This window comes from Nerophis ophidion, unplaced genomic scaffold (genome assembly GCF_033978795.1).
Source record: "Nerophis ophidion isolate RoL-2023_Sa unplaced genomic scaffold, RoL_Noph_v1.0 HiC_scaffold_42, whole genome shotgun sequence".
In the NCBI taxonomy this organism is placed as follows: Eukaryota; Metazoa; Chordata; class Actinopteri; order Syngnathiformes; family Syngnathidae; genus Nerophis; species Nerophis ophidion.
The window spans coordinates 99,909-121,137 of NW_026906964.1; the positions used below are offsets into that span (position 1 = coordinate 99,909).

A 21,229-nucleotide genomic window follows, 5' to 3' on the forward strand; every position below is an offset into this window, starting at 1 on the left:
GACGGTGCGAAAGAGAGAAGACAAAATGTGTATTGTGGAAAAAATAACAAAAGCTACTTCTATACACAAATAAAGTCAACTTGGTTTGAAGTTACAAGACGTGCACACTACAAAACAACACCAAGATGGATGGCACTGGGAATGGCCAAGGTAGCAAAATACTCAAAGCATAGAATCAACTGGCATGATGTGGAATCGCTGAGTGCCATCCAGCTGTCAAGGTGCTGCTTAAGTAGCACCAGGGTCAATTGGAAGCAGCTGTGCACGTCCCACAACTCCGCCCACAAAGGCAACACAGGAACTCTAGGAGGAAGGAGAAATGTAAGAACAAGATCAACTGCACTAAAAGAGGAAAACTGACAATACAAACCACTAGGTGGCAGCAGGTGGTGACAACTTCCCTCAAATTAAATTTGGGAAAAAATGGACTGAGCATAAGAGATAAATCATCACAAATGAAGTTAAATCATTCAAAAGTTTACCTTTGTAATTCATTTCTATCCAAATAAATCCAGGATGGTTCTCCAGAATGTTCCATTCGAGAATGCTGTCAAACTGTTATGTCTACTAGGAAAATTAGATTCCAATACATTGTTAAATATTTGAATATTTTTACGAAAATAAGTTGTATGTCTTTGTTTAGAAATTTTGAAATTGACAGGTTTACTTTTATTTTCACAATAAGTAAATAGTATATAATAAAATAGTTTTACCGTTGTGGGAAACTGGTTGTACTTATTTCTCTCGCGAGATTTGGAAAAGAGCTGGTTACTTGTTTCTCTCGCGAGATCTGACAACACTGCGCGCGAACCAAACACGGCGAGGATAAAGCAAGATGGCGTCTGACGGTGAAGACGTTATTGCAGTCGTCACAGTTCAATGTTCTTAATCTGTTCCTCCATGTACACATATATGTCCTTTATTACACTCTAGTAAATAGAGTAAACATCGTTAATAACTGTTTGCATCCGGTTATATTAGTGTGAGCGCACTTTGATGCTTCTCGAGCTAGCTTAGCCTGCTAGTTAGTTTAGCTTGTTAGCTGCTAACAAAGAGAGGCGGAAGTGATCAAAACACATCACTAAGTAAAGATCAAGTGTGAGTGTAAAGTGTTGTGATTGTGTGAAAATGTGCCAAAGAACCACAGCAGAGTACGAGGAGGAACTTTGTCCAACAAAAGAGGAGAAGGAGCGACAACATGAAAAACATCAAGTTGTGTTACACAGAACAGGTTTGTTTACTTCTTACTCTCACATCTTTACTAACTTTATATTTCATTATTAACACTATTCTTAAATAGATTGTCTATAGGAAGATGAATTGTCATGTGAGGATGATGCACTGATTGTTTTACATTGTTCATAAAAACGAGACAGTGCCAGACACACAATATTTATGAGAGGTTGATGTTTGTAACAATGTGTATCAACATGTTTACACAAAACTCACACAGTCACCGGGGGAATATTCCAGAGAGCAGGTTAAGTGCAAAGTCCTGAGTATGTAAAGCTCGAGAGTTTTACCTCCAAAAATAAGAGAGGTAAGACAAAGTCAGAGTCAGTTACCATGGTTACTGATGCTGTAAACCTAGCCTGCTAGCTGGCAGGTTTGACAAGTTATATATGTGCGTCAAAGCATACTGACCTATTATTTCCTTCATGTCGGTGCACCCTCCCTGAGATCGGTAGGTTGTGAGTTCAAACCCCAACCCAGTCATACCAAATACTATACAAATGGGACCCATTACTTCTCTGCCTTGCACTCAGCATCAAGGGTTGTAATCGGGGTTTAACCACCATAAAAGTTATTCCCAGGCATGGCCACCGCTGCTGCTCACTGCTCCCCTCACCTCCCAGGGTGTGATCAAGGGTGATGGGCCAAATGCAGGAAATAATCTCCCCACACCTAGTGTGTGTATGACAATCATTGGTACTTTAACTTTTTAACGTGGCTGTGATTGTAAAAAAAACAAAGCCTGATCTAAAGATGACATCTTGATCTCATACCATCTCAAACCAATTGGCCGTTCATTATTAAGTGAAATGTTTTATAGTCGCTTAAATTTGTCTTTAACCAAGCAACACTGTTTTATTCAGTTACTCAACTAATCGGAAACATTTCCAGTAGAACACTTGATTAATAACATTTTCAATAGCCACAGCCCTATATTTCATGTACAATTTAATATTTAGCATGTAGGAGTTAAAATGTGTTTTGTTTGTGTCCTGTAGACATCCATCAGCTGATTGGACACCAAGAAGAATGTCTCCCTCATCTGCAGGGGGACAGTTTCACTTTAGAGTATCCACAGCCCTCACATTTTAAAGGGGACAAAGATGAGCCACAGCCCTCTTATTTTAAAGAAGAAGAGGAGGGAGAGTGTCCTGTAGGGCAGGAGGAGGCTGATGTCAGCAAGTTTCCACTGACTGTTGTCTCTGTGAAGACTGAAGAGCATGAAGACAAACCACCTGAGTCCTCACAGCTTCATCACAGTCCAAGTAAGCACAACATCCACATATCATCTAATACAATGTTTGTGACACATGTTCATCCGGGGGACACATTTATCACTAAAGATGAAGATATGTTTGCTTTTTAACACCACCATTTAAATATGAATGCTCATCAATCATCAACAGTGTAATTGCTGGGGTGTAACCATGTGACCTAGAGGCCGTCCTCCTTACCTCACGTGGTCAAATGAAGGCAAACATTCAATATGGCTACTGTTTATTTACCTTTAACAGCACATATGTCAGCATATTTCAAAGGTTTAGTGGTAAAGATTATGGATGTACACCAAGTACCATTTTTTTAATTAATACTGGTTCCTAATTATGTCGTCCATGAGGACCGTGAAAATTTTGGATTAAAGACACAACTATTTGTATTTTTAATTCCAGCTGACTGAGTCACATTGAGTTCAGCTGCCGCTGCTACACATTACAATCAGCTTTGAATGATGACAAATAAGGAAGCAACCAAAGTTTGATGTGTGTGTTATTGAGAAGAAGATGACATAACTGCATTTCACCTTGCACTGCACACATAGTTGACTTCTTTAAGACTTCAAATAAACAGCTGCTGATAAAAGACTTCCCTGCTCTGAGATGTTACAGAACATCATGTTGGAGGTGTTCAACCTCTTGTGCTAGTAGGAATGCTATTTAAAATGCCTTTTTCCACTTTTTTATTTCCACAAATGACATTTAGTACCAAAAAAAGTACCGACAAATACTGGTATCGATTAGGGTATCATATCGATACATTTCTAACGATTTATATCCCTACTTAAAATACAAGCCAGATATCTTAAAAAAATAATTTCAACGTTTGTTTGGATTTAGTTACTTCTCTGCTGTCCAGCAATGTCTCAATCAATCTAGTTTATTAGTACTAATTAGCAAAGTTGTCTTGTCTTTCTAAAGTCTTTCTTCCAATAGCCTCCTAGCGGTAAAGTTGTCCGATTGCAAACTGAGGCAGTATTTGTGACTGATAAAACTTTCGGCGAATCAAAATTTAAGAAATTGTACCGGCAAGTTAATTATATTTGAAAATGGCTGATAGAAACACAATCAGAATCAGAAACACTTTAATAATTTCAGAGGAGAATTTAAGATTTTCAGCACAATCCCATTCAAGAGCAGACAAACATTACAGGGAGACAGAACAGGTCTGCCAACTTCCGCCGCCCCTTAAAAAAAAGGTGAGAAACTGGTAAAAAGGAGGAGAGGTGAGAAAAAAAAATCAGTCTAAGCCTGGGACCCTGGAGAGGGGATCCAGACTGAGGCCAAAGAGAAAACAAAAATCTAATATCCAGCGCCGGGGACCGGGCTCGGCGTGTAGTTGTTGACAACCTGCTGCTCCACTTTGACATGTTAGGCTTACAAGAGACATTCCTCCCAAAGCTAGACCTGGGGCTGTTGAATTATTTTAATGATGGGAATTGTATGAGGGAGGATAGCGGGAGGTGTTGCTGTGCTCTGGCACAAAAAGCACGATCCAGTTATTAGTGTTATTAGGCTCGAAGTGTATTGCTGTTCAGTATAAGTCCGACAATAGGGAGTTTATTGTTCTCAATGTGTACACTCCGTATGAATGTAAAGACAATGAGGATGAATCCATGTTTAAACTTGCTTTTATTAATTCTTTTATACAGGATAATCACTGTACGTGTATTTATGTGGTCGGTGACTGGAATGCTGATATTTCTGATGGCAGCTCTGATAATGCAAGACACCTAATACAGTTTTGTGATGATAATGCACTCACCTTATCTAGTCAAGGGTTGTTGCCAGCTGATAGCTACTCTTATATTAGTGAAGCCTGGCACACAACATCATGGCTTCGGGTGGGGGGACGGGTCCTGACTGTTGTTTGTGCTTAGCCACCAAACAGCAGCTCAGAGTACCCACTCTTTTTGGATTCCCTTGAGGGAATACTGGAGAGTGCTCCCTCGCTGATTCCCTTGTTCTGCTGGGGAACTTCAATGCTCATGTTGGCAACGACAGTGAAACCTGGAGAGGCGTGCTTGGGAAAAATGGCCGCCCGGCTCTGAACCCAAGTGGTGCTTTGTTATCGGATTGTCACGGATTGTCCATGACAAACACCATTTTCAAACATAAGGGTGTCCATATGTGCACTTGGCACCAGGACACCATAGGCCGCAGTTCCATGATTGACTTTGTAGTTGTGTCATCGGATTTGCGGCCTCATGTTTTGGACACTCTGGTGAAGAAAGGGGCAGAGCTTTCTACCAATCACCACCTTGTGGTGAGCTTGTGAGGGTCTGCTGGGAACGCCTAGAAGAGTTTCCTGTCAGAGAGAGTTTCAATTCCCACCTCTGGAAGAACTTTGAACATGTCACGAGGGAGGCAGTGGATATTGAGTCCGAGTGGACCATATTCCGTGCCTCTATTGTCGAGGCGGCTGATTGGAGCTGTGGCCGCAAGGTGGTTGGTTCCTGTCGTGGCGGTAATCCTAGGACCCGCTGGTGTACACCAGCAGTGAGGGATTCCATCAAGCTGAATAAAGAGTCCTATCGGGTCCTTTTGGTTCATGGGACTCCAGAAGCAGTGGACAGGTACCGACTGGCCAAGCGAAGTGCGGCTTCAGCGGTCGCGGAGGCAAAAACTCGGACATGGGAGGAGTTTGGGGAAGCCATGGAAAACGAGTTCCGGGCGGCTTCGAAGCAATTCTGGTCCACCATCCGCCGCTTCAGGGTGGGAAGCAGTACACTGTCACTGTATGGTGAGGATGGTTTGCTGCTGACCTCTACTGCGGCTGTTGTTAATCAGTGGAGGGAATACTTAGAAGACCTCTTCAATCCCACCAACACATCTTCGTATGAGGAAGCAGTTCCTGGAAAATCTGTGGTGGGCTCTCCTATTTCTTGGGCCGAGGTCGCCGAGGTAGTTAAAAGCTCCTCGTTGGCCGCGCTCAGGAAACATTTGGTGATTTAACCCCCAACCCTTGATGCTGAGTGCCAAGCAAGGAGGCAATGAGTCCCATTTTTATAGTCTTTGGTATGACTCGGCCAGGGTTTCAACTCATGACTTTCCAGTCTCAGGGCAGACACTCTAACCAAAAGGCCACTGAGCAGGTCGATGGTTAATGCATCCTGAATAGAAAATAAACCTTGAGCAATTGAGTCATTGGTAGCCGCTCTATTCTGCTTTCAAAGTGCTCTAAATAACATCTTAAAGGCCTACTGAAATGAAATGTTCTTATTTAAACGGGGATAGCAGGTCCATTCTATGTTTCATACTTGATCATTTCGCGATATTGCCATATTTTTGCTGAAAGGATTTAGTAGAGAACATCCACGATAAAGTTTGCAACTTTTGGTGCTGACAAAAAAGCCTTGCCTTTACCGGAAGTCGCAGACGATGATGTCACAAGTGTGAGGGCTCCTCGCGTCCTTACATTGTTTTTAATGGGAGCCTCCAGCAGCAAGAGCAGTTCGGACCGAGAAAACGACTATTTCCCTGTTAATTTGAGCGAGGATGAAAGATTCGTGAATGATGATATTGATAGCGAAGGACTAGAAAAAAAAAAATAATAATAATTTAAAATAAAAGGCGATTGCATTGGGATCGATTCAGATGTTTTTAGACACATTTACTAGGATAATTCTGGGAAATCCCTTATCTTTCTATTATGTTGCTAGTGTTTTAGTGAGTTTAATAGTACCTGATAGTCGGAGGGGTGTGTCCACGGGTGTCTTGACGTCAGTCTCTGAGGGAAGTTGACGGCAGCTGCATGGACGGCGCAAGCTCGGCTGATCTACAGTAAGAGGAGAGTTTTTACCACAATTTTCTCAGCGAAACCTGCCGGTTGACAAGTGGTCGGGAACCATGTTCGCTTGACCGTTCTGATCCATAGTAAAGCCGTGTGTTTGTGTGGCTAAAGGCTAAAGCTTCCCACCTCCATCTTTCTACTGTGACTTCTCCATTATTAATTGAACAAATTGCAAAAGATTCAGCAACACAGATGTCCACAATACTGTTTAATTGCGTGATGAAAAGAGACAACTTTCAGCCCGCAAATGGTGCTGCGCTAATATGTCCCCTCCAACCCGGGGCGTCACGCGCACGCGTCATCATTCCACGACGTTTTCAACAAGAAACTCCGCGGAAAATTTAAAATTGTAATTTAGTAAACTAAAGCGGCCGTATTGTCATGTGTTGCAATGTTAATATTTCATCATTGATATATAAACTATCAGACTGTGTGGTCGCTAGTAGTGGCTTTCAGTAGGCCTTTAAATCCACTTTTAACATTTTAAAGGGGAACATTATCAGCAGACCTATGTAAGCGTCAATATATACCTTGATGTTTCAGAAAAAAGACCATATGTTTTTTTAACCGATTTCCGAACTCTAAAAGGGTGGATTTGGCGATTTAAACGCTGTCGGAGCAATGACCTTTCACCTGTGACGTCACAATGGGAAGCAATCAGCCATTTTCTCAAACACATTACACACACCAAGTCAAATCAGTTCTGTTATTTTCCGTTTTTGCGACTGTTTTCCGTACCTTGGAGACATTATGCCTCGTCGGTGTGTTGTCGGAGGGTGTAACAACACCAGCTGACTTACGTGGAGTGTGCTAATCAGACCTATTACTGGAAGCTAATCGATGCTAACATGCTCTTTAGGCTAGCTGTATGTACATATTGCATCATTATGCCTTATTTGTAGCTTTATTTGCATCCAGCCTTTCCCTCCACCCACATTTAATGCCAAACAAACACATACCAATGGACGGATTCAAGTTGTACCAGTGGTCAAAAGATGCGAAAGTCCCTCGTTTGTTCTGCACACCTTACCGACGATAGCGATGCTACGACAGAGATGGCACAGAGATGTGTGGATATACTGTGACACTCAAAGCAGATGCATTTACAATGATAAAGTCAACGAAATCACAAAGCTGAGTTTTGTTGATGTTATTGACTTATGTGCTAATCAGAAATATTTGCTCACAGTATGACTGGAAGTTAATCGATGCTAACATGCTATTTAGGCTAGCTGTATGTACATATTGCATCATTATGCCTCATTTGTAGCTATATTTGTATCTAGCCTTTCGCTCCACCCACATTTAATGCCAAACAAATACATACCAATTGACGGATTCAAGTTTCTCAGTGTTCAAAAGATGCAATCGTTGGTTAGAAGGCAATCGCCGAATTCGTCCTCGTTGCCGATGTCTGTCGTGATATGGCCCAATAGCTTCAGTTTCTTCTTCTATTTCGTTTTCGCTATCTGCCTCCACACTCCAACCATCCGTTTCAATACATGCGTAATCTGTTGAATCGCTTAAACCGCTGAAATCTGAGTCTGAATCCGAGCTAATGTCGCTTTCTGTTCTATCCGCCATGTTTGTTTGTATTGGCTTCACGCAGTGACGTCACAGGAAAATGGACAGGCGGATATAACGACGGTTAAAATCAGGCACTTTAAAGCCGTTTTTTGGGATATTGCGTGATAGGTAAAATTTTGAAAAAACTTCCAAAAATAAAATAAGCCACTGGGAACTGATTTTTATTGGTTTTAACCCTTCTGAAATTGTGATAATGTTCCCCTTTAAATACACACTGTAGGTATATATGTAATGTAGTCACATTCTTAATAACATGTCATATTTACATATCTTTCTCATTTTAAGCATACAATGTCTGCTCTCAGTGGGATGCCGACTGATGGTATGTTCATATCTTCCCGTTTAGATGAAGAATTAATCCTCACAAATGGTTAAAAAAGGGTGGGTGCAAAATAGCGTATTTTTGAATCTTTCTTGCCATCTCCAGGTCTAAGTTGGATGTCAGAGTTGACCAAGTTCTCGGTTTATGTCCACAACCTTCTACTTCATAAGTGAGAAGCATGCTTTATAATCTAGAATTAGCTTTCACCCTCTTAGAGGCGAGAAAGCAGCTCAATATGTCAATATAGCAGCATAAGCTAGTTACTTCTGTGATCTATGCGCCGCTAAAAGTAGGTCCTCAAAGGCCTACTGAAATTAGATTTTGTTATTTAAACGGGGATAGTAGGTCCATTCTATGTGTCATACTTGATCATTTCGCGATATTGCCATATTTTCGCTGAAAGGATTTAGTAGAGAACATCCACGATAAAGTTCGCAACTTTTGGTGCTGATAAAAAAGCCTTGTCTTTACCGGAAGTCGCAGACGATGAAGTCACAAGGGTGAGGGCTCCTCACGTCCTCACATTGTTTATAATGGGAACCTCCAGCGGCAAGAGCTATTCGGACCTAGAAAACGACAATTTCCCCATTAATTTGAGCGAGGATGAAAGATTTGTGGATGATGATATTGATAGCGAAAGACTATAATTTTTTTTTTAAAATAAAATAAAATAAAAAGCGACGGCTCCGGCATTGTGAGCGTTTCAGATGTAATTACACACATTTACTAGGATAATTCTGGAAGATCCCTTATCTGCTTATTTTTTAATAGTGTTTTAGTGAGATTGTAAAGACATACCTTGAGGTCGGATGGCTGCGGTGAACACCCAGTGTCTTAAAGAAAAGCCGAGGAGCCAAGCTCACAGCTGCCTTTTAAACAGCTACTGCAGGAGGACGAATAATGATGTCTCCGGTAAGATATATATCACAATTTTCCCATCCAAAAACATGCTGGTTGACGTAGAGAAACATGTTCGCTTGACCGCTCTGTGTTAAAAACAAAGGTGCAATACACTGTTTTCCACCAACAGCACTGTTCTTTATAGTCTCCATTATTAATTGAACAAATTGCAAAAGATTCAGCAGAACAGATGTCCAAATTACTGTGTAAGTATGCGATGAAAAGAGACGACTTTTAGCTGTGTGTTATGCTAAGCTAATATTTCCTGACAGTCCGTGACGTCACGCGCACGCGTCATCATTCCGCGACGTTTTCAACAGGAAACTCCGCGGGAAATTTAAAATTGCAATTTAGTAAACTAAAGCGGCCGTATTGGCATGTGTTGCAATGTTAATATTTCATCATTGATATATAAACTATCAGACTGTGTGGTCGCTAGTAGTGGCTTTCAGTAGGCCTTTAACGTTACCGCTTATAATAACAATATCACTAATACTTGGTTAATATTCAGGTCACAAAATGTAAAATGAGTATAGTTGGCAGTTTTTGGATGTTTTTTGGAGGACTTTGTGGGTCTAATAGAGGAGCTCCCATTGACTCCAATATTAGCTGATTTCTGCTCATGTTTATTTACTAATTAGAATTCATAAATATTTAAAAAATATGTCTCACATAAGGATTATGAATGACAGGCGACATTTTAAAAAAGTGCAGTTTCCTTTGAATTTGTCAGATAAGTAAACAGTCCTTCAAATTAAAGATGTAAAACAATTGAGGTTGTTTATAGATATTATCCACTATGAAGTTACAGTCAAACTAAGCACACAAGGGAAAGTACATTCATATACAAATGAAGTACACATATGTGTAAGAATCATGTTCATCGTCACACCCTTAGTTAAAAGCACACCATCCCCATGACATGACACTTCCACGTGATGTAGAACAGGAGTACAACATTTTAAACATACACACACATCTGAAGAATATAAAAAATACATATATTTGGTGGGCCAAACAAAATGACTCGGGGAGCCAATGTTTGGTATGGGCGATATGACCTCAAATCTATATCCTAATTACAATATATGTCACAATATATAATTTTTTTATATGATCGATAATAGAATAATTTCAAAGCGGGTTAAAAAATGCTCCTAATTTGGCAGCTGACATATGCAGTAACATATTGTGTAATTTCTAATTGTATTATTTTATCGAACCCATCCATCCATCCATCCATCTATCCATCATCTTCCGCTTATCCGAGGTCGGGTCGCGGGGGCAGCAGCCTAAGCAGGGAAGCCCAGACTTCCCTATCTCCAGCCACTTCGTCTAGCTCTTCCCGGGGGATCCCGAGGCGTTCCCAGGCCAGCCGGGAGACATATCTGGTTACTTTATTCGAGGAAAAAAAATACTGGAAATTATGTATTATTTCACTGCATATTTCAGCAACTAAATTAGGAGCCTGTGTAACCTGTTTTAAGATCGTTCTATTAGTAATTCTATATGAAATAATTTAATCGCAAAATCTAATTTAAACCATATCGTCTATCCACAGTAAAAAGTCCTGTTGTCCTGGTTTGTTTTTCTTTTCCTGTGAATAATGTTGTTAAGAGCAGCGTGTTTGTGCGTCACTGAGATTTCAAGACAGTTCTTACAATAACTTGTTTTTCCTAAGTGCATGTAAAAGTACTGAATGCGTTGTGTGACTGAGCAGAGATGCTGTGTTTGTCTTGCAGACGTCTGTGAAGAACATCTTCACCCTGAGCAACAGAAGTGGAGCTTCAGGATGCGAACGGAGGAGCCACAGCCCTTCCACATTAAGAAGGAAGAGGAATACCTACTGACCCCCATTTTTAAAGAGGAAGAGGAGGACCCACAGACACCCCATTTTAAAAAGGAAGTGGTGGATCCACTGAGCCCTCACATTAAAGAGGAAGAGGAAGAACACAGCATCAATCAGCAGGGAGAGCATCTTGAAGGACTGGAGGAGGTTGATGTCACCAAGATGCCAGTGACTGGTGTCCCTGTGAAGAGTGAAGGTGATGAGGTGAAAGGTGAAAGTGAGGAGAGGGGAGGGGGGGAGCCTCCAAGCAGCAGCTCAACACAACACATGACAACAGAAGCTGATGGAGACCACTGTGGAGGATCACAAGCAGACAAGCTCTTAGCTCCACTATCAGATAGTGAGGACACAACGTCACACTCTCCTGACACTGATGATGAAGACTCTAAAGATGATAAGACATGTCACACTGACAACACTCACTTCACATCTTCTCACTGTCACAAAACTTTTAAATACCATTGTAGTCTGAAAAGACACATGAGAATACACACTGGAGAAAAACCTTTTTCTTGTTCACTCTGTGGTAAAGGTTTTACACAAAGTCAACATTTGAAAGTACACATGAGAAGACACGCTAGTGAAAAACCTTTTTCTTGTTCAATCTGTGGTAAAGGTTTTACACAAAGTCAACATTTGAAAAGACACACTAGAACACACACTGGAGAAAAATCACATTCCTGTTCAATCTGCAACAGAAGCTTTTGTGAAAAATCAAGCCTTGTAGCACACATGAGAAGACACCAAGGAGAGAACGTGTTGAGTTGCAGTGTGTGTGGTGAAAGATTGTCTTCTAAGTACCAGTGTAAGAAACACAAGTGTGCTGGTGAGAACAGCAGCAGCAAATGAAACTGCAGGATTTGAAATAAACTGTCCAGACTTTCATTTTGACTTTCTAACAACATCAGCACATATAACATGTGTGACATTGTTGTTTGTCTAACAATCTGGTTAATATGCTTCTGCATTTATAGATTAAGATAGTTTGAAATATGAAAGTATTACATATTTGTATTTGTAATTGTTGATAACCCCATAGATTATCACCTTTATATGATATACATATGTACTGGTTCACATCTGGAACATCTTCTGGACCACTTCAGGAAGCATATTATTATTTACTTTATACATCATTTAAACAGTTGTCTTTTATACAATTTTAAAATGTCTGACCTTATGAATCATTTGTTGGGTCTCTTTAATTATCGTTATTACTCTGTATTATGATGATTGTGTTGTGATTATTTTATATGTATGTCCCCAGACCTTTACGTAATCTAAACGTGAGAGAAAATGGCAGATTATTTTTGTGAAGGGATGGTTTTGTTTTTACAAACTTACATTTGTCGATATATTAAATAAATCCAGTATTGTGTTTGAAACATTTTTTTAATGTTTTTTTTTCTTTTTTAACATGCCCACAACAACATCAATATCAGTCAAAGTTTGGAGTGTCAGACAAAAGCCAATATTGTACATCATCCCACAGAGATTTACTTTGCATACATTCTTAAAATAAACTGTTTATTGTGTTTTCCTATCACAGATCGAACAAGTGTTGTCTTCAATTGCAAAACAACATCCAAAATATTACTTTAAGTGGTCAATTCCGACTTTTTTTCTTTCATTAACTCTTTTGCCTTAGAAAGAATGGAAACTTTTAAGTTATGAGTATTTTTCTTGTTCCAGGTTGTACTTCATGAAATAATCAAATAATAAAAATGTTATCAGTCAATAAGTGCATCAGTGACCAAATGCCTTTTTCAAACCATTGCTGTTCAAAGATGGATTTGTTTCTCATTTTAATATAAGAACAATTCCATAGTGGAGTATTGTGTGTGATGAAGTTGTGTTTGTAAATTAGTTTCCAGTACAACAACACTTGCTGGTAGGGATGGGTACTGTTCACATTTCAACTGATTCGGAACACATTCCACTACCTCCAAATCAATACCAGTCCTCAACAGTACGACTTTTTGGTACTTTTGTGTGTGTTAATAATATTGATTGTTTGTGATAAATTTGTATTGCAAAATTTAAAAATAAGATTATTATTGATAACTGCAGTCCTTTCGTTACCCTTTGTTTTTTGTTTTTTTGTTTTCATATCATCAGTTACATGTAGCTTTGTTTACATTTGCAAGTCCAGTACGCTAGATGGCTGTAGTGTAAATTCATAAGGTTTTTTGTTGCGCCCAAAAAAGTGTTAATACTGAATATATTGGATTTATTATGCACCAGCTGTCTGATTCTAACATTCATCTTAGTTATAGTTTTAATTAACTCATTTGGTGGGTGTTAACGTCATGAGAAATTGCTAATGCTAATCAGTAGCATGTCAATAGCAAAGCCAATGTATATTAGCATCAAGCTACCATGACTTCTATAGCGTTTTTTGAGTCCATTTCTTTGTTGGCATTGACAATTGCAACCTTTATCTCAAGGTAGTTTGACTCAGACTGCTCTCAGTGCTGCTGGAGTGATGGCCAAATGCCAACCAGAGGTCAAATGAGTTCCAAGTTGGATATTCAACAGACATTCAACATCCAGCCAGGCTGACTGTTTGAAAACTCATGCCACGTCTGTCAGTCCCTGCTGACAAGTGCTTTACTTTAAGGGACCGTCAATAAAGTACTTGTCATTAGCTCACTAAGAACATTTCAATTGTCAGTAGCTTTAGTCATGTGACCTAGAACCTCAAACCTACTTTCATATTGTTTGTTCATCACTGCTGTAGTCAGCTCATGCCTTGAATTGTCCGGTTTTAAGGGATAAACAGTAGAAAATGGATGGATGGATGTTTAGTGACAGAGTGGAAACTGTCAAACCTCAAGCCCACCAAATGCTTGAACCCAAAGCAGTTTTGGGAGAAAAGTTTACAGGTCAGATGAGACTTTGCCTCACCTCCAATCAAGAGTGAAAAGGCTGATCTTTGTACACAAGCAGCTTTTCCAACAAGACAACAATATTAAACACACATAAAAACTGTTTTCAAAGGGTTTCAGGCAGGTTTCTGGAATGTCCGTTCCAGAGACTGGACCTTAACCCTGCTAAACATTTGAGAACATTGCTTTGAACTGGCTCTGTGTCAAGAAAGCAACACATGTCAATCAAATCTACCAGTATTTCCAAGAACGGGGTCAAATATGCAAGTAAAATGTTGCCAGAAGCATCTTGCTTCATTTTTATTTATTGTTACGTGTTGTGAAGAAACCCTGAAGTGCTCCGTCGTAAGAACATCAGACTTTCATTCTGACTTCCAGGATTCAAGTCCATAACTTTTATGGACAGAATTTCGAGGCGCAGTCAAGGCGTTAAGGGGATCGGGTTTGGTGACTGCAGGATTAGGTCTCTGCTTTTTGCAGATGATGTGGTCCTGATGGCTTCATCTGGCCAGGATCTTCAGTTCTCACTGGATCGCTTCGCAGCCGAATGTGAAGCGACTGGGATGAGAATCAGCACCTCCAAGTGTGAGTCCATGGTTCTTGCCCGGAAAAGGGTGGAGTGCCATCTGCGCGTTGGGGAGGAGACCCTGCCCCAAGTGGAGGAGTTCAAGTACCTCGGAGTCTTGTTCACGAGTGAGGGAAGAGTGGATGGTGAGATCGACAGGCGGATCGTAATGTGGACGCTGTATCGATCCGTTGTGGTGAAGAAGGAGCTGAGCCGAAAGGCAAAGCTCTCAATTTACCGGTCGATCTACGTTCCCATCCTCACCTATGGTCATGAGCTTTGGGTTGTGACCGAAAGGACAAGATCACGGGTACAAGCGGCACAAATGAGTTTCGTCCGCCTGGGTGGTGGGTCTCTCCCTTAGAGATAGGGTGAGAAGCTTTGTCATCCGAGGGGACCTCAAAGTAAAGCCACTGCTCCTCCACATGGAGAGGATCCGGATGAGGTGGTTCGGGCATCTGGTCAGGATTTAGGGCACGTCCAACCGGTAGGAGGCCACGGGGAAGACCCAGGACACGTTGGGAAGACTATGTTTCCCGGCTGGCCTGGGAACGCCTTGGGTTCCCCTGGGAAGAGCTGGAAAAAGTGACTGGGGAGAGGGAAGTCTGGGCTTCCCTGCTTAGGCTGCTGCCCCCCGTGACCTGACCTCGGTTAAGTGGAAGAAGATGGGTGGATTGATGGATGGATTAAGTAATGAAGTTAAAAATTGTACTGATATGATCCAGTTTAAGATGTTGTTCAGATTAATAGTGCTTATAAAGTACAAAGAAGAGGAATTATGAGAAAAACTTCAACCTTATTGAAAATAAGATATTCTTCATCTCAGTATGCTAATAATGACGGAATTAATGAATTACATATTACAAAACTGTTGTATTACTCATTCACGGATGTCATTTCACTATTTTACTACAAAAAAGGTCAGTAAATGAATGTATATATTTGTAAACGCTCTGAAGTGGGAAAGGTGTAGGATTAAATAAGCTTTGCTTCTTCCTACTCCTTTTCGGACATGATGTAATGTGAAATGGTATTAAAGTGTCTGATGTATTATGTTGTAAGTATGTTCATGTTCGAAATAAACTAAAGAAAGAAAGAAAAGAAAGAAAGTATTGATCGACTGACTGAGTTTATAATGCAATTTTACCAAGTGATAAAGTAACAGCACAAAGCACACATCAGTCATATTAAATGATGCATCAAGGACAATACTGTAATGACATCAAATAGATATTTTTAATTTCACCAGGGTACCTGGTTGGTTTCACATCTTGTTCAACCACTTACCAGAGGGAACAAGATAGCTCTTTTTTCAAAAATCATCAAAAAAGTACAGGAAGGTTATGGTGCCATGACCCGGAGTCACACCAGGGTTGCTGCAGCCACAACGCAGAGTACTAACCACTATACCATCACAGCTGTAATAAACCATCCTGAATGAGAATGTGTTTGCTTCCCTGTTCATGTTCATAGACAGAATAGTCACATCTAGTTTGAATGCTAGTGACCAAGCCCCAACAATTTTGACTCTAACAAGAGGAAGGCGTGCTCAGGTAAGATTTGTTTTGTGTCACCTTTTTCCTCATCCACTTTGTTTTGATTAAATGTCCCGAGTATAACAACAGATACAACGTCCAGATATCTATTCACAATAATAATAAAAAAAAAAAATGCATGTTCCAGTTAGTAGATATTTATTTTAAATGCAAAAAAACACTCCCGAAGAAATTGCACTGAATTTTGTTTCAGTTCAATTAACAAAAAATAACGAGCTAGTCAGGAGTTGAACCTAGAATCTTCTGATCCGTAGTCAGACATGTTATCCATTGCACCACTAGCTCCGTGCCCTGTAATTTCGTACAGGTTGTATATTGTAAACATCTTAGGCCAAAGGAACACACAGTTTACATGAGGCTTACTACCAAAACAGGGCTTTACTGACTGCTTATGTTGGACTTTAAAATCTAGTGACCTTCTATTTGTTGCAGCCTGGGCCTTCACCAGCTCTACCTGTTGCAGCTAACCTCCACTAAAAATTAAAACAAAATGCTTCTGGCAATATTTTGGGGAGCATCCAGCTCAGAGTTGGCAACTTCGGGAGAGGAGCTTCTTTTTTGGTCAAAACCTTCTTTGTTGATGCCGATGTAAAACTGTCAAAAATGAGCTTTGGGTTCAAGCACTTGGGGAGCTTGAACTTTGACAGTTCCCAGCTTGTCACTGAACATGCTGACTAATTCGCTTTCACCTGAGATTGCCAATATGGATGTTATCTCAGATGTTGGAAATATCAGCATATCAAAGTTCCTGGGTAGCTCAGTCGGCAGAGCATCAGACTTTTAATCTGAGGGTCCAGGGTTCAATTCCCTGTTCAAGTGGCTGATGCTGACCTCCATACATTTCTCAAAAAATGTCCCTTTGCCCCCCTGCAGCAGTCCTTCGAATCTATATTTAATTTAAACAGTTTTCAACAATGATTGTTTTTCCTCTATTCAATTTGAAAAACTGTAATTCAACAAGTGGATGTGAGGGATGGGAGAGCGTTAATGTGATCATCTGAAGGTTTAACCGCAATACCTTAAACTCAAATAGTTAAGACAGTGTATCTGTATGAAAAAGTTGTGGTTAATATTTTGCTGTAGGTGTGTTAGATGCACCTTCACCTCACACTGAGCTCAGCTTTATTACTCTCAGTTTCAAGTTATACAGTCCAAGACAAACCCTTAAGGCAACAAATTTGTGTTTGAAACAGCCCGATGTAAGACTCAGTTAAAGACCAAACATTGGCTTAAGGAACGATACACCGTTAAACAAAATAACAGTTGTCCAAATTAAAAACGGAGGAAAGGTGTGTAACTACTGATACTAGGATTCCACCAGCAAGGCTGGCAGGTCAGGGAGACCATTTCAGTATTGTAAGAGCCACAGAAGGCTTATTAGTAAGAAGATTTGATTCAGAAACTCAGCAAGTTGTGCTGAAACCCGGGATCGAACCAGGGACCTTCAGATTTTCAGTCTGATGCTCTCCCAACTGAGCTATTTCAGCTACGAAACGTTTTCTTGGGTTTACTTATTCAAATGTAACCAAGGTCTGCCCTATTGGTGACTTTTGAGGGGTGGAAGGAGGTCTTTCCAAGGGGTCTCAAAGTCTAGTATTGGTCAGCAGAACAGGTACTTGAATCCCGGAAGCTCAAAAAGAATGTCTTGCGCTCCATGACTGAGCATATGAGGGTCTCTAAAAAATGTACCAAAATGCTTCTGAAGAATGTTTTATTACCGAGAATGTTATGATTATTGCAAACATTTGGCAGATTTTTCAGAAATGTTCAAAAGTTCTTAGCAGGCTAGTAATTAATTCTTCAAGTGTAGATGAACCTTGCTTAGAAGAAAGGTAGTTTAAATGGTATAAGAACAGATACAACTACCAGTTATACATTCGCAATAATAAAGAGAAAAAAAACACATATTTCAGTTAATATATTTAAAAAAGAAAAAAAAAAGAAAAATAACTTCCCCCCAAAATTCTACCGAATACTGTTTCAGTTGAGTTAACAAACAACAGCACACTGGCTAGGAGTTGAACCTAGAATCTTCTAGTCCGTAGTGAGACACATAATCCATTGCATCACTATCCCTACAGAAAGAAACATCTTACTGTAGGACAGGTTGTGTTTCGTAAATATCTTACGCCAAAACAACACACAGTTTACATCCTCAGGATGTAAGACATTATTTGGATTCTTATTTGAACGACGTCACACAAAAATGTAATGTATGAATGAGTGAGAATGAGGGAGGGATGTTTTGGGTTGGTGCACTAATTGTAAGTGTATCTTGTGTTGTTTATCTTGATTTAATCATTTTAAAAAAAAGAGTAATCCTTCGAGCCGGATTTGAACCAGCGACCTAAGGATTTCAGCATGAGCAACTACAGTCCTCCGCTCTACCAACTGAGCTATCGAAGGTTAGCATCACCTCATACTAACTCTGATGTTTGAGTCACTTTATTATCAAACAATCAAAGTTGACTTATATGGCCCTAAATCACAAGTGTCTCAAAGGGCTGCACAAGCCACAACGACATCCTGGGCTCAGATCCCACATCAGGGCAAGAAAAAACTCAACCCAATGGGATGACAATGAGAAACCTTGGAGGGGACCGCAGATGTAATTAAAAATATAACAAAATGAGGCCACGTCATTGAAGAATGTTTTACTACCATGAATGTTAGGAATATTGCATACAATTAAACTTCATTTAACCTGCCTGAAACCCTTTGAAACCATCTTGTTTGAATACCCTGTTGTGTACCTTGTTCAGCCATTTTGCTGTTAATTAGACTTTAACAAAAGTAGCTGACTATTTGTCTCAACTGACTATTAAACTTGTGTCCCCAAGGCATTTGGCTCCAACATGTGGGGAACATCCAAGATAAATCCAGCTCAGAGTTGGCAACTTCGGGAGAGTAGCTTCTTTTTTGGTCAAAACCTTCTTACTTGATGAGGGTGTAAAAGTGTCTTAATTGTCAATAATGAGGTTTGTGTTCAAGCAATTGGTGAGTTGAGCTTTGACAGTTCCCAGCTTGTCACTGAACATCCTAACTAATCCACGTTCATCTGAGGTTGCCAATATGGCTGTTCTCTTAGATGTTGGGCAAATCAGGTTTGAAGAGGGACTGGGTAGCTCAGACAGCAGAGCATCACACTTTTAATCTGAGGGTCCAGGGTTCAAGTCCTTATTCAGGCAACTCCAGCTATCTTCTTTACATTTCTGCAAAGACTTCACTTAGCAGTCCTGTAACCTGTATTTAGTTTGAATAGTATCTGTCTTTTTCATTGTAAATTGTTAAAGATGTATATTTATACAGAAAAGTTCTACATGGCTGAGGGCGTAAGATTGTCGCCCGCAGGTTGGAAGGAAAATAAATAAAGCTGAGAACAGTGGAACAAGTCTCATCATTGTGCTGACCCACAACAGTTACACAAGCTTTTGGCGACGCTCCCAGCATAGGGCGCCCTTTTCCCCTTTTGCTTTTGTCACAAAGGCTGTCGGTACTTGCCATACTTGTCAATACAGCTACATATTGCTGGTCCAAACAAAACGCTGCTCTCCACCCAAAACATGTTTGTTTAGTTTTGACTGTGTTTGGGATTGAAAGTAAGATTTGCAGTATCCCCAAGAGTGAGCCACGTGTGCGATCAAGGCACTTCAGTGCTCATGTTACAGGCCTCGCACTGAGTAGCCTGGTCCTAGTGTTCACTTCAGTGCTCATGTTACAGGCCCCGCACTGAGTAGCCTGGTCCTAGTGTTCACTTCAGTGCTCATGTTACAGGCCTCGCACTGAGTAGCCTGGTCCTAGTGTTCACTTCAGTGCTCATGTTACAGGCCTCGCACTGAGTAGCCTGGTCCTAGTGTTCACTTCAGTGCTCATGTTACAGGCCTCGCACTGAGTAGCCTGGTCCTAGTGTTCACTTCAGTGCTCATGTTACAGGCCTCGCACTGAGTAGCCTGGTCCTAGTGTTCACTTCAGTGCTCATGTTACAGGCCTCGCACTGAGTAGCCTGGTCCTAGTGTTCACTTCAGTGCTCATGTTACAGGCCTCGCACTGAGTAGCCTGGTCCTAGTGTTCACTTCAGTGCTCATGTTACAGGCCTCGCACTGAGTAGCCTGGTCCTAGTGTTCACTTCAGTGCTCATGTTACAGGCCTCGCACTGAGTAGCCTGGTCCTAGTGTTCACTTCAGTGCTCATGTTACAGGCCTCGCACTGAGTAGCCTGGTCCTAGTGTTCACTTCAGTGCTCATGTTACAGGCCTCGCACTGAGTAGCCTGGTCCTAGTGTTCACTTCAGTGCTCATGTTACAGGCCTCGCACTGAGTAGCCTGGTCCTAGTGTTCACTTCAGTGCTCATGTTACAGGCCTCGCACTGAGTAGCCTGGTCCTAGTGTTCACTTCAGTGCTCATGTTACAGGCCTCGCACTGAGTAGCCTGGTCCTAGTGTTCACTTCAGTGCTCATGTTACAGGCCTCGCACTGAGTAGCCTGGTCCTAGTGTTCACTTCAGTGCTCATGTTACAGGCCTCGCACTGAGTAGCCTGGTCCTAGTGTTCACTTCAGTGCTCATGTTACAGGCCTCGCACTGAGTAGCCTGGTCCTAGTGTTCACTTCAGTGCTCATGTTACAGGCCTCGCACTGAGTAGCCTGGTCCTAGTGTTCACTTCAGTGCTCATGTTACAGGCCTCGCACTGAGTAGCCTGGTCCTAGTGTTCACTTCAGTGCTCATGTTACAGGCCTCGCACTGAGTAGCCTGGTCCTAGTGTTCACTTCAGTGCTCATGTTACAGGCCTCGCACTGAGTAGCCTGGTCCTAGTGTTCACTTCAGTGCTCATGTTACAGGCCTCGCACTGAGTAGCCTGGTCCTAGTGTTCACTTCAGTGCTCATGTTACAGGCCTCGCACTGAGTAGCCTGGTCCTAGTGTTCACTTCAGTGCTCATGTTACAGGCCTCGCACTGAGTAGCCTGGTCCTAGTGTTCACTTCAGTGCTCATGTTACAGGCCTCGCACTGAGTAGCCTGGTCCTAGTGTTCACTTCAGTGCTCATGTTACAGGCCTCGCACTGAGTAGCCTGGTCCTAGTGTTCACTTCAGTGCTCATGTTACAGGCCTCGCACTGAGTAGCCTGGTCCTAGTGTTCACTTCAGTGCTCATGTTACAGGCCTCGCACTGAGTAGCCTGGTCCTAGTGTTCACTTCAGTGCTCATGTTACAGGCCTCGCACTGAGTAGCCTGGTCCTAGTGTTCACTTCAGTGCTCATGTTACAGGCCC

General features: G+C 41.2%; 2 protein-coding genes and 3 non-coding genes across 5 annotated transcripts in view; 2 read left to right on the forward strand and 3 right to left on the reverse strand.

The window, feature by feature from the left end:
- LOC133546752 (gastrula zinc finger protein XlCGF57.1-like) overlaps positions 1-21,229 on the reverse strand; it is a 732,377-nt gene that overhangs the window by 59,591 nt on the left and 651,557 nt on the right. The gene's annotated exons all lie outside the window — the stretch shown is intronic.
- Positions 817-12,704, forward strand: LOC133546760 (zinc finger protein 180-like). Its single transcript, XM_061892582.1, has 3 exons — positions 817-1,231; positions 2,232-2,498; positions 10,852-12,704. The coding sequence occupies exons 1-3, from the start codon at positions 1,129-1,131 to the stop codon at positions 11,805-11,807; spliced, it is 1,326 nt and encodes a 441-aa protein (XP_061748566.1). The 5' UTR covers positions 817-1,128; the 3' UTR covers positions 11,808-12,704.
- On the forward strand, positions 16,714-16,786 carry trnak-uuu (transfer RNA lysine (anticodon UUU)). Its single transcript has one exon. It is a non-coding gene; the product is annotated as a tRNA-Lys (tRNA).
- trnaf-gaa (transfer RNA phenylalanine (anticodon GAA)) lies at positions 17,382-17,454 on the reverse strand. Its single transcript has one exon. It is a non-coding gene; the product is annotated as a tRNA-Phe (tRNA).
- Positions 18,287-18,373, reverse strand: trnay-gua (transfer RNA tyrosine (anticodon GUA)). The gene is given in 2 exon segments: positions 18,287-18,322; positions 18,337-18,373. It is a non-coding gene; the product is annotated as a tRNA-Tyr (tRNA).

Coding starts and splice junctions, on each gene's coding strand:
- LOC133546760 (XM_061892582.1), top strand. CDS start 1,129: ATGTGCCAAAGAACCACAGCAGAGTACGAGGAGGAACTTTGTCCAACA. Junction 1,232..2,231: donor AGTTGTGTTACACAGAACAG/GTTTGTTTACTT, acceptor TGTGTCCTGTAG/ACATCCATCAGCTGATTGGA. Junction 2,499..10,851: donor ACAGCTTCATCACAGTCCAA/GTAAGCACAACA, acceptor TTTGTCTTGCAG/ACGTCTGTGAAGAACATCTT.